We start from the raw sequence: 14,474 nt of genomic DNA on the forward strand, positions 1-14,474 counted from the left end.
AAATATTGCAGATTTTGGTAATGGTTGTTACCCACATGCAACCTTTCACATGAACTGCTGTGAACCTATACCGATTGTAAATTTGTCATTGTAGATTACAGTCTTTTTGTAGCACATACTGCTAAGCAGACGATGGTAGAGATAGCAGCAGCTACACTATGAGAGATGAATAGTGATGAGCGGCAGGGACAATATTCAAATTCGTGATATTTTGCGAATATTTTGCAGAATATTCTTATATATTCGTGAATTCGCAAATTTGAGATTATATTCTTGATTGTGAAAATCGGTAATGTATTATTTGCGTAATACGCGTGAAATACCGGCGTGGGTTAGGCAACTTTTCTATTGGTTGCTAGGGATGTTGCTAAGCTGTGACAAAGCCTTCTCATTGGCCCACAAGATAGAAGAAGGGAGGGATGATCACCTGATATGTACTGTTAAAAAAAAAATTCAAATATTCGGCATTTACGAATATATAGCACTATATTCTAAATATTCGCGAATTCTCGAAGTCCCGATATTCGCGGAAAAAATATAGCTTTTCGAATATTCGCGCTTAACGCTAGAGATGAGGACCCATGTACTGTACTTAGCAGCATAAAGGGGTTATCCCATGATTAATAATGTAAAAAATGAAAATCCGACATAATATACTACTATATAATAATCACTTTTTAACAAAGCTAGAAGCAGCCCTTTATCTCAAATGGATCCAGAGATCTCCACATTCCTTGCTCCAATTGCTCTGCTAAATTTATTTCAGGCTAGCAGTTCAGGGGCACATGTCCTGCATGCTGCAGCTCTCTCCTTATCACATCTCAGGGGGCATATTCTGTAACAATCACAGCTTCTAACAATAGATTTAGAAGGTGGCAGTTGAAAAATGTAACTGAGCATGTGCGACCACCTAAGCCAGGTGGATAGAGAATGTGAGGATAAGAACAATCAGCAGGTGGTGCTGTACGGATACGTTTTACTGAATGACTCAGTGGCTATTCTAAATTTTCAATGACATGCAATTACAAAAGTATTGAGCTCCAGCTGCTGGTTTGAAAACTCTAGAATATTTGTTGTGGGACAATCCCTTTAATTGCAACAATGTATGAAGGATCAAGTCAGCTTTAGTGTATATTCACACAGCCTACCTAAAATAGCTGGCAGAAACATTTAATGTGTATATTTCTCCACAGAATACAGATTGGGATCAGATTTATAATTTGGCATGTCGCAGCTCCAAACCCATTTCATGGGGTCAGTTGGGTGTTGCTACCCGGCTGCAGATGCTGCACAGATTTTGGGTAGATTCTGTGTCATATCCACGGCATATGAATGGGAAAGTGGATTCCCATTGACAATAACTTGCCATAGTTTTTATTCGAGTTTTATATAAATTTTAAGCCATGTGACGATACACGGCCTCTTCAAACCAGACCCCCACCTAACAAATATTGATGGCAAATCCTAAGGATAGTTCATCGGTAGTGTTGTGTGAAGTTATCAAAAATTAGATTCGGCTGCTTCGCCAGATTTCACAAAGAAATTTTCCTTGTGACAAATTACTTTGCCACAAAGCGCATTTCTTTGTATGTAGCGGCACAATGACAGGCAATGGCGATCGAACCGCCCCCCCGTCATTGAACTTCTCAGATGCCTCATTCACCACTGACTACGGCATCTGAGATTAAGATTGAGGGCTTTGCAGGGGTTAATCTGGTAAAAAATAATCACCTTATCCATTTGATCGCATAGAGGCCGCCGCGGCCATCTTGATTGAAGACACTGCACGAAATCTAGCGCGGTGACATGATGATGTCTTCACAGGCCCACGTGGTGACGTCAGACGTCACCGCGCATAAGATTTTGCACGGTATCTTCAATCAAGATGGCTATGACAGCCTCTTCACGCACAAATGGATGAGGTGAGTATGTATTCCCCCTCCCTCCCCCTGCCATTTTAGGGAAAATTGATTCGTTACCACGAAGCCCAAGGAAATTTGGCTTTGTGGCAAATCAAATTTTCCATGAAATTCAGATCGGAGTCAATTCATTCGATTCACTCATCACTAGTCATTAGGTGTCCTGGAAAATCCTTGAAAAACTTTTGTCTGCACAAATTTTTGGTACATAAGGAAACCTTGGATGGGGGGCAGCAGCTAGGTAGGGAATCGTTGAGGGAAGGACAACACAATGCAAGGCTTTAAAATGAGAGAAATTGGGAGTATGTATGATACTCTAATCATTGCAGGCACATTTGTATCTGCGTCTAGTGAACACAGATACCATTGACTTCAGGGCCCGCAGCGGCCCTAAACATACTGGCCCAGGGGACATATGCCCTCCTGCCCCCCGGCCCAGCCTGCCCCTGCAAGTAAATGACTTTGCATCCAACATCTATCACGTCGATCAGGCCTATTTACTATAGACTTCATTGTTTAGCTTATATTGAGTCTTTACAAGGTTTTTATACTTGTATTCCCTACTTTAACTGAATAGCATAAGTTGTCTGAACCTGTTTGAAACATTTCATGTTTTTATGGGATTAATATTATCTCTTATACTGAAATCTGAATTGGGATCTTGTCTCCAATACATACGTATAAAAAAAAAAAATCTGTCTGGCGTTATTTGTCTCCTTAAAATTGTTGACAGCTTTCTTTTTTCCCCCGTCTGTCATCCTTTACCTTGTGTAAGTAACGTTTTGTCCTCTTTTTCCTCGTCAATCTCATATTTCAGTGATTTCAGAACATCATATATCATGCTTTGCTTCACTTACCTGTTACTCTTTGAAGTGCTGCTTTTTATGTCACCAAGGACTGAAAACAATTAACCCATTCTGGGACTTTGTAGACACTGTAGGTATAAATACGCACAAGGATCGAGAGAGGGTTATTGATTCTGTTGCTGACTAATAAAGTTACAAAAAATAAAAATAAAAAACATACGCACTTCAAAAGCAGCAAAACACTATTAGCTTTCTGCTCATGAAGCATTTTGCAGTTTTTGTCCATTTTTTAGGTGATATGCATTGTAAATGGGGCTTTTTACTTGATCCCATAAATGTATTACTACCTGGAAACAGTCACCAAACAGTCTAAGTGCTGCCGATGGATCTTATCCTAAGTTTATTTAAATGTGGCTCGTGGGAATTCGAGACGAAGTACCACATAAATAACTGCCCGGTCATAGATATAAAAATACTTAAATGGGTTAGCCCCCATTTAATCAAAAAAAAAATGAAAATCAGACATCATATAGTACATAGTGATCTCTTGATAACGAAGCTAGAACCAGCCCTGTACCTCACATGGATCCAGAGATCTGCCCATTAATTGCTCAAGTTGCTCTACTAGATTTATATCAAGCTGGTGGCTCAAGGAGAGTGTCCTTTTTGCTGCAGCTCTCACCCTATCACATCTCAAGGGTTGTGTCCTTTTAGCTGCAGGTCTCTTCCTGTAACTGTCGCCGTTTCTAACAGAAGAAAGGGCTGGTGGCAGTTAAAGAATGCAGCTAAGCGTGTATGTCCACCTCAGCGAGGTGGACAGAGAACCAAGGAAAGTGACAAACAGCAGGTGGCAGTATACAGATAGAGTTTATTCAATAACTCATTGGCTATACAAAATTTTTCATTACAATCAATTACAAAAGTATTCCGTTCAGGATGCAGTTTTTAAAATTGTAGATTTTTTTTTTTTGTAGATTTTTTGGATGGGATAACCCCTTCAAATTGTCTCTACACCTTATGTGTTAAAAATATCTACATTAGGCTTTAATTTTAGAGCGGTATTCACTTCTTGTATAGTCATGGCAGATTGTTAGGGTATACAGTAGAGATGAGCGAATTGAATCCCACAAAGTGGAATTCTAACCGAATTTCAGGATAAAATCGAATTTCCTCCTGCTTCGTGTCAGCTAATCGATTTAACCTGAAATAGTGTAAAAAAACTAGAAAAATTCAAACTTACCACGCAAGATGTTGCTCAAGATCTTCAAGCAACATGGCGGAGGCCGGCCTGTCGTGAGCAAATGGCCGGCCGTAAGTTTGATTTAAATTTTTTTTTTTATTGTTAATTTAACACTGTTTTTACACTCAGATGCCGCGATCATGTATGAACGTGGCATCTGTGGAGTACAATGACTGGGGCAGCGCTATAGCAGTTCCCTGTCATTGCACCTGCTACTTGCAAAAAAAATGCACTTCGTGACGAAGTAATTCGTCACAAATCAAATTTTTTAGTAAAATTCAGCGAATCAGCCAAAACAAACTTTTCAATTATTCGCTCATCTCTAATATACAGTACTATCATTTTATCATCCCCCACTGATCCTGAGGATGAAGGGGGCATAGTACCAGTTTAGTGCTGCATCCCATGCTAACCTTTCTCTAGAACATGGTGCTCTTGGCCACCATACTCTGCAGTGAAATCATACCATATTGGAGCTATTTGTCACGGATGATGTTGCAGATAGCTGGAAGTTATGGATAAACATCCGACTGGCTTGATCCCAAACTAAGGAGCATAAAGGTGACCCCTATAAAACCCTAAGAGCTCACCCTGACTGCTAAGCACATACAAGGGTCTCAGAGGTAGACGATTGCATGCCCTCGTACCTAGACTGTGTGACACCTGAAAACCCTATAATAGTGAGGGGACACGACCACCGGCTCCCTGCACTTAATACGGAGGGAGTCAGGGTCACCTAGAATCAAGCCAGCAAGGAAACACAATACATGAAAGGACTTATCTGAACAAGCAGTAACAGAAGTCTCCAGCAGTGAACACTTCAATCCAGGAAGTAGTATAAACCGCAAAGTGAGGCAGTATGGGAGGGAATATAAAGGGAGACAATTAGTGTAAATAGGTAACAGCTGGGAGAAGAAAAGGAGATGACAAAGTGAAACCAAAACAAAGAACATCATGCAAGAGGTATAGAAGAACATCTGCCAGACCTTCTCAGAGAGCTGGCGGTGACACTATTAGAGAATACAGTCTTGTGATCACAGTGGATAACACTGGAACCCAGCCACAGTCTTGCATGTTCAGTTTTCATGTGTACGTTGGTGTGTTACTGATGGGATGGACCTGTGCAAATCTCACCATAACAAATATGACAAATAAATGTATTTTCTTATATGATAAGATCCCGGGAAACCCAGTCGGGGCCATAGGGGCATAATAAGAATAACAGATCCATAAACAGCAAGTTGTTGACAGTTTCTAGATAGTAATAGATTTTGTTTCTTTTTGCACTGTACAAAGTAGGAAAAACAAAACAAATGGACAAATAAACTGAAAACAGACCAAGAAAAAAAGATACATTACAAGGATAGCTTTGACAATACCTGGATATATACCACTAGCTAACATAAATGACAAAAGCAAAATTCATTTGGAACATTTTTTAATTAATATATTACTTTGTTTCTCTTTCAAAAAGTTTATGTAAAATATGCGCTGTTTGCGTTCATCTCTGTATATTGAACTCTGTACAGATCAGACACTAAAAAGTGTGTTGAACCTGGACAACACAGAACTAAGGGTTTTTTGGGTTTGTTATATTGATTACCTATCTTCAGATTAGGTCACCAATATCAGATTGGCTTATCTGTCTCCCAACACCCCCACTAGTCAGCTGTTTGAAGAGGCTTTTGCTTTCCGGTGAGTCCTGTGGCCTCTTCCTAGGTTAGTGGCGTCACGTTCATTCAGTCATATGGCCTAGTTGCAGCTCAGGCTCATTCAAGTGAATAGTGATGAGCTGCAAAACCAAGCACAGCCACTATAGACTGGACCACATTGCGTTTGGTATCCTGTGAGGAGGCTAAATGCTCACTGGAGCTGTTCAACAGCTGATCCAGAGACATAGCTATAGGGGGGGTGTAGAGGTAGCAGTCGCTACCGGGCCCAGAAACCTGAGGTGGCCCAAAGACCCTTGTGCCACATAAGAAGACACTGGTATTATAGAAAGTGCATGATGCTTATGTTACACCTCTGGCTGGAGGGAAGGGGTTAGGTCAAGAACTGGTCATTGGGGGTGGGAGCACTGTTTCAATTTTTGCCTCAGGCATCACGAAGGCTATGTGCTTCCCTGGCCACAAAGCACTGAGTGAAGAGGGCCAAAACTCTTGCAACAGGGCCCATGAGCCTTTAGCTATGCCCCTGAGCTTATTGGTGGGGGTGCTGGAATCTGAACCCCTAAGTATCCCATATTGATGACCTATCCTGAGGATACATCATCAATATAGAAGACCCAGAAAACCCCTTTAAATATATTAATAAATTACTCCATGTTGCTGGTTTTTAGAAAAAATTAAATAAAATTCTAGAAATACCTCAACTTCTTACTATCCTGTCACCTCTATTGTATTTTCCTGCTGGAAAGGTGTTAGGCCAGTAACATATTACAGCGACACCTTGTGTTCACTATGACTACCGTAAAACAAGAAGTATGTTAAATTTAGAAATTGAGATATTTCATAGTGTAACTTCTGGAATAAACCTGGAATAAGACACAGATCATCCAATAGTGGACCAATATGTGCTCACGTTATTAACCCCTTCATGTTCACAATTGTCTTAATTGTCATTACCGGTGCATTATTATCATTGTGTTACTTTTTATGTTGTGCTGTATCTGTGGCAAGTCTAATCGAAGTGGTATTGTTTTACAGTCCTTTTTGTTGTCTTTAATTTATAAAATGACACCTGATTTAACTGTTATGCTACTAAGTAAGTGAAGTTCGGAAAATGTCTAGTTCTAGAAAATTTACTTTCAAATCAAGTATTTTTCTATTAAAATTGCAGGTCATTTCAGAAAAAAAATTAAGGTATTCCTTCCTGGCCCTTGCCTAGCAATAGTGTTGCATGGTCAAAAGCGCTGATGGACCCTCTTTAAATTGAAAATAGTCAAACCTTGAGAATTATTATTATTATTATTATTATTATTATTATTGTCATTAATGTTTTAATAGTGGTTGTTCTAGAGGTCAGATAAATCCCGGGACTCTTGACGATCATCATAGAGAAGTGGCAAGGCTCCTTCTGATTATCATCGTCATTGCCTAGGGTCTGACTTCCATTGGTCAAGCACTGATGATCTATCTTACTATTTTAGTCACATAAAGCCCCTTTAATCTATGATAAATGCTACATGTCACATGTATTGAGGCAAGACAAGACCTCCCAGGCTATGATATAGATCCACTTTTGGTGCAAGAGGAGCACTTTCCTAATGTAATATCTATCAGAATTGTAAATTTTTTATAGCAGGAACAATTCCAGTAATAAGGAGAAATCATGTTTCCAGCTGCCTCCCTACCAGAGTCTTCGTCCTAGTAAACAGGCAGCCTACTGTACATTCTGTGAGCGGACCTCCCATAGAGGATAATGCAATGTGTTATAATGTAATGTGTTATATATCTCCTCATTCAATAAAGGAAGCAGATCAGTCACTGTGAGATAAAGCAACCTTTTGAGGTCTACCTACAATTTTTTTTTAAAGTTATGCTTTTATTTTGTATGAAGATGTGTCATGCAATCCCTGTACTATAGAAGGTTGGTGGTGACAACTTTCTAGGACATGATGCAGAAATATTTCAGAAGGTGTCCGTGTCTCAGCAGTGGTTGGGGAATACTAACCTGGTTTATTCTAATCAGACAATGTAAATGTCAAAGTATTGATGTTCTAAAAGCCATTACCTATTGGCTGCTTTGCGAAGGATTATAATATTCTTTCAGTCGGTTGTGTTCACGTAACATGTGCCTTGGGTATAAAATGCTGGAGGGGGTGTTGGCACCAAACATTTACTCTGCCTTGGCCTGGGTATTTAAGCTCGGAGTGAAGTAAATCCTAGCTATACCTGCACCTATGCTAAATGTGTAAGATTTGCTTTGACCAGAAAATTACAGATGACTAAAAACTAATCAAGCCTCTTTGCCCCTTGTGTAAGTGCTGTTTGGGCATAGAAAAATCACAGAGGGGAGTCCCTCCTTGCATTGCATGGGCTGCCATTCATTTGAATATTAATCTGTATAAAATACACAGTCGAGTCACATTATTATGACCACCAGCTAATATCCAGATACCCATCATGTTCAGCACGGACAGCAGCTAGACGGGCTGGGAGTGGTTTAATAAGGTCCTGGTAGGTTGTCACAGGTATCTGAAGCTATGCTGACTGCAGTGCATCCCACAGCTGCTAACTGAACTAGGTGGTCCCACAGATGCTCAACTGGATTCTAGTCTGGGGAAATAGGGGGCCAGGGTAGTACTTGGAAATCTTGGCCATGTTCTTCCAACCAATATTGGATATTTCTAGCTGTGTGACATGTCTCATTGTCTTTCTGGAAGATCCCTTCCAGAAGGGAAGACAATCATTCAGGGAAGACAATCATCATGTATGGGTGTACGTGATCTGCAAGGATGGATTCATAACCAAATTGGTTGAGAGTGCCTTCCACATGGATGAGTGAGCCCACGAAATGCCACAAAAACATTCCCCAGACCATAATGCTGCCACCACCAACTTATGTTCTTCCAGCAATGGTTTCAGGGTATTTGTTCTGTGATATTTCTCGCCTGATACGCCATCATCCACTGTTCTTTTATACACACGTTTGGTAGCCCCTGGTTCATTTTGGCGGTGAGCTGCTCCACTGTACAGTTTCATAGCTGACGTTCACCTCTCATATCAATGGCACATGGGGCTCCACAGTTTCCACATTGCTTATTAACAATGGTGCCATTTTTCCACTCACAAGACACTTTCATCACAGCAGCACAGAAACAGTTCACAAACTGAGCAGTTTCAGAAATACTGCCACCCTTGGTCTGAAAGCCAATAATCATCCCTTTGTGCAACTCTACTAAATCGCTCCTTTCACCCATGACAGCAATGAGGGATATATACCCACTGGCACACCATATATACCCACTGAGCCACTGCATGACATGTGACCTCCTTTATGAGCTACATGCTGCCGACATTAAAAGTAGGATGTGGTCATAATAATGTGACTTGACTGTGTATATCGCCAGTTACATCAGCTTCCTGCAGCTGAGAATCAAGTGTTAAAGGGGTATTCCCATCTTAGACAATGGGGACATATCGCTAGGATATGCCCCCATTGTCTGATAGGTGCGAGTCCCACCACTGCGACCCGCACCTATATCGAGAACGGAGGGGGGAGCGCTGTGGCTGGAGGACCCCAGATTTCCCGGGGTCCATCCACCACCAAGCGCTAATCCCCGCCTCTCCCATAGAAATGAATGGGAGCGTGTCGCGCATGTGCGGCCTATGCTCCCATTCATTTCTATGGGGCAGAAGGCAATAGCCGAGTCAGCGCTCGGCTATTTTCGGCGGCCCCCTAGAAATGAATGGTGGGCGGCTGAGCATGCGCAGTGCGCTCTCCTTCACTTTCAGGGCTCCATTCTCGATATAGGTGCGGGTCCTAGCGGTGAGACACGCACCTATAAGACAATGGGGGCATATCCTAGCAATATGCCCCCATTGTCTGAGATGAGAAAACCCCTTTAAAGACAGTAGACCTGTGTCATTTTCTTTATGAAAAGGGATCTTTGTGAAACATTTGGGTCTATAAGACAGCACAATGGCCAAGATCTTAGGTTAGTTTCATACTAGCGCTAAAATGTTCCGGCATATCTGGATTCTACCTTTCCCCACTGTAGCCCATTGACTATAATGGGACCTGGCGGGAATCTGGCCTGTTTTCGACATTAGTATCGGGATTCGGCCAGACAAAAAACACTGCTGGCATCTGTATTTGTCCAGCTGAATCTCGGCACTAATGCCATAAACAGCCCGGGTCCCATTACAGTCAATGGGTCATGGCGGTACTGCGGCAGTTTTTGGCTATGTCGGATGCGATGAATCCTGTCAGGCTGTTCCTCTGTTGGAACACTTTAGCGCTAGCGTGAAACTAGCTTTAGTCGTTCTGAACCCTGTACCACTGCAGTCCCACAAGGATAGGAATAGATGAGACCTGCATTGCATCAAGCTCTATCAATACCTAATTTTTATCATCTGATTTATACAGTAATGAAATGTGTCACACATAATATATAATGTGATTTTTCCATTGTGGTGTTTTTAATAAAACAACAATTCAGATGATAGCCATAAATAAGATGTGGCCTTGACTTCAAAGCCTGATACTGAGCACATAGTATGTTCCTTGTATCATTGCGTAATTCTCCCTGCTTCGATTGGGATTGTTAATTGCACATATTTGCTATAGGCATGCAGAGTTCAAAGAATGTGTCCATTTCTGGTCCGATCACGTAGCCACATATGTAAGCGGTTTACTGAAGAATCACCAAAATATTAATAAATACTAATAAGATGTAGAATTAATAGCATGCACATCCAATAGAGTGAACTATGAAGTAACGGACATCTGGAACATTAAGCAGGAATGTCCACATTGCATCAAGTGCATGGCCCCTTCTTACAGATTTGTTCCATGGTATGGGTGGAGTTCTTCACATACTTGAAATGCAACACATTTGGGTAGAGGTCGACCTTTGAACTACATTATACAGGTTTATATCTAAGCATCTTCCTCCACTTCAATTAAACTGATCTCAAGTTACATCATGTCTCGCCTAGAAGTTCCTTGGCTCTGACTTCACATACCCTAGCAACTCCTGCTTGTTCAGTGCCTTCTCTGTTTGTTCGTACAGACCATGCTCAGCTGATTTGCATTCTGGGAAGCATAGTCTTCACTCCAGGTGCAGCAAAGTAGATTAATGCAGAGAAAGCTGCCAGAATATATTGCAGTATGATGGATTGCATTGTAGTTAGTATACAGATGAAGCATTGGTTAATTTGATACTTGCTGCATATTAAATGAACAGTTGTAGCAGATGTTATCTTGATTTTTAATGGCTTTTTGCTTTCAATCTTAAGTTTTCTGCGTATTTAAGGCATTAAGTGTCACGTTAAAGAAAGCAGCCTCTGTATACTTACATGGCTTTATTGCAGAAACATTTGCGACTGTCTCATTCATCTGGATTAGGCTTGCAGAAATCCATCTGCTTGCTGCCAAAAGAACCTCGCTAGATAAGAGTGAATTTCTTAAAATTCAATTCAGGTCAGATTTTGCTGAACCGATTTCACTGATCCAATTCTGATTAAATTTAACCTGAATTGAAAGCGCCCTTCTCTCTTTCTCTTTGATTTCCCCAAATCAAATTATACAACATTCGAGCTCAGAAGATTCGGTACTTTTGGAAAAATTTGAATCGAATTTCCGAATTAATTTTCTAAATCAATTTCTAAATCTCACGTAAGCAGGATCAAGAGACAATGAATGCATCTCTTCAAATCCTGACGGAACATTTAGACTACTAATGGGGTCTGTCCGGTTTCCATTGGAGTGATGTTACTTTTGACAGCAAGCATAGCACTACAGACTGCTCTATTCTTGCTACTGAAAAAATTGTACCAAAATCCCCAATGATCCTACAGACCAGTGGTGCACCTTGAATGGAGGCAAATCATGCAACTGCTCCGGGGCCTGGGGGTAGGGGGGCCCGATGCAGAACTTATTTTTTTCCCGACAAAGAAACACAGCATTTTCATGCATCTGTCCACTAAGGGGAGCTCTAGGATCGGACTGGGGTGTTAAAGGCCCACCAGTAAAATTAATTTGGGGGGCCCGCTGTAAAGCTACATGCAAATATTACCTATTTATGCAAAACGTTACAAGATGATTGACTACGGGGGTCCCTGCAGTGACTTCAAGAAGGCGAGTCCCTGGGGAGAGAGAATGCTGACTATCCTGCCTCTGTACTTAGAAGTCTTCCCCATCACCCAATGCATCTATAATAATATATTGGGTAGTTTGCTAAATAATCTACCCAGTTTTTATGTGACCAGCGGCTGGTTGAGGTGCCGTGGGTTGCCTATCTGTATGTCATGCAGTCAGTCTACTGTATCAACTGGAACTTGTGCAGGGAGTGAGGAACTAGGAGCCACCTCTCTCAGGGGCCCATCGGGAGATTCAAGCCTGGGTAGCTCAGTGCAAACAGAGATTCAAGTATGGGTAGCTCAATGCAAACAGACTATTTCAGCTTTCATTCCAGTAAATGGTAACTGTAAATTCCTATGCACTGAGCTCCCCCTAGTGGTGGCTGCAGACAGGCAGCTTTGTAATAGAAAGAAAGCCAAAAGATTTATCAATATATTTTTGCCAGTTTTTCTGATGTAAATGCATTGAGAAGTATGCTGTTAAGGATGAGAGCTATTTTATGAAACACCACATAAAAGTCAGAAGGAGGGGTCAGGTGGAGGGTGACTTTTTTATTACATTTTTTAATTCAAATTTCTTCTGCTTTACAAAAAAAAAAAAAAAAAAGATAATTTTCACAGAAATCTTGGATGTTGAGCTTTGCATTCTGCATTGTCTGGGAGTAATTGAAGCACGCGTACTGGGAAAGTGGGTGAGGCAGAGGGGCCCATACTAAGGTTAGCTATGGGGCCCTATAAGGTCTTTACACACCCCTGCTCCCGAGGTAAGTTATTGAGCATTTTATGTACATTTTGTCTAGTTGGAATTAGTTTTTTTCAAGTCAAACCCTCCCTGTAAATCAGTGTCTATCTTTTATCATCATGTCATTGTCAGGTCCAGCATTCTGCGCTGATTCATTTTCTGATATAGACCTTTTTGATGAATGCAGAATGTGCAGGTTTTTACTAACAGCCACCATTGCTGAGCCACCGGCACCTTTACTGCTGAGATACTACTGTCCAATGTTAATATCTTAATCTGACCTGCTGTGTGTGACCAACCCTTTCTCTCTCATCCAGCTTGCCGATGATCAGGGACTGGTTCTGATGACAACCGTCGCAATGCCAGTATTCAGTAAACAGAATGAAACCGTAAGTAAGATGACAGCTGGTATTTACAATGGATGTATGGGGAGAGTTTTCAAACAGAATGACTAATGTTAAGGATACTTACCGTAAGAGGATTCTCCGGTTTTAGAGAAATAGGGAACTGTGCAAGTAACATGTCCATTTTAGTACATGATTGTATTCCCCATAAAATAGAAATTCTGGAGCACATTTTCTTATAGCATATTCTAATATTGGACGTAAGTTGTAAAAACCAAAACGAACCTCTTCTAGGGGCGCTGCCAAGGATCACATCAAAATATGGTTCCAATAGCTTTATTGTCTATGCGTTTCAAGGGTGAATAACCCCCTTCCTCAGGACAGTAATACACATATAACAGACAACATTGACATATATAGTGTTTTTAAAAAGTGTTTTGGCGCCAAAAGGTGTGTGGGGGGGGGGTGTTGGCGCGAGGAACACACAGAGAGTGACAGCACTATTAGGGATGCTCCTGGTGCTGATCGAACACATTTTAAAAACACTATATATGTCAATACTGTCCTGAGGAAGGGGGTTATCCACCCCTGAAACGCGTAGACAATAAAACTATTGGAACCATACACCCTATTTTGATGTGATCCTTGGCAGCGCCAGTAGAAGAGGTTCGTTTGGATTTTACAACTTACGTCTGATTTCAACTCGAGCACCCGCTCTTTGGGCGCAGGCAGGAACTCAGGCTGCAGCCAAGCCCCCGAATGCTGGTCGGGATATATACCAGCAGGAGCCTGCAAAGCTGTTGTGACTTCCTCACAACAGGATCCAGTAAGCAAACTACAAATCTATATACAATATTGCTTCTCTCTCTTTGCATATTCTAGTATTGCTTCAAGATAGGCCATTAGTATCAGATCAACGGGGGTCCGACACCAAATACCACCACCGATCAACTGTTACCTTGCAGCTCCAGTACCAGAAGTTGGCAAGATGATAACTGCATCTCTATGCTCATTCAAGTTAATACCAACTTTGTGGTTTCAGTGTATATTTCCGATGCAGGTGTCAGACACCAGCTGATCTGATATTGATGGCCTCTCCTGAAGGCTGGTTTTAGACAAATGGTGGCCCTGTGGAAAATTTTAAGTTAGCCCTCAAATACTGAAGTACCACCAACAAAAATTAGCCCTCAAATACTAAAGTACCACCAACACAGTCACATTCAGTCAATTTAGAAGATGGTGTCCAAAATGCTGTAGCACCGATCTCCGACACTTAAAGAAGCATTGTTAGGGTCTTAATAGATCAATGGCACAAGCCATTGACTGGAGTCATTCACATTTCCCATCTTCTTCATCTTCCCTACACCATAACTTGGTTCCTCACTTTTTCAGCATCCTCTCTTTCCAAATCTACATAAACTGCTGACCCTGCTTCTACCCCCTTCTATCCCCTATGTCTATTCATGCCTCATTTGACTCATTTATCATACCTACAATGTTTTAGTGCCTCCAAATATTGTTCCCCACAAAAATAATGCCACACAGGCAATAAATCAGAAAACAATGCCAAATGGCACCCCTAAAAACAGTGCCAAACAAACAGTGCCTTGTATTTTTC

The 14,474-nt window shown here is 41.3% G+C and overlaps 1 protein-coding gene across 1 annotated transcript in view; it reads left to right on the top strand.

Annotated features, from left to right (window-relative positions):
- CACNA2D3 (calcium voltage-gated channel auxiliary subunit alpha2delta 3) overlaps positions 1–14,474 on the top strand; it is a 959,782-nt gene that overhangs the window by 601,418 nt on the left and 343,890 nt on the right. The window contains exon 15 of the mRNA XM_040407724.1: positions 12,830–12,901. Coding sequence (XP_040263658.1) covers positions 12,830–12,901 — 72 coding nt within the window. The remainder of the gene's footprint in view (positions 1–12,829; positions 12,902–14,474) is intronic.

Source organism: Bufo bufo, chromosome 9 (assembly GCF_905171765.1).
Source record: "Bufo bufo chromosome 9, aBufBuf1.1, whole genome shotgun sequence".
In the NCBI taxonomy this organism is placed as follows: Eukaryota; Metazoa; Chordata; class Amphibia; order Anura; family Bufonidae; genus Bufo; species Bufo bufo.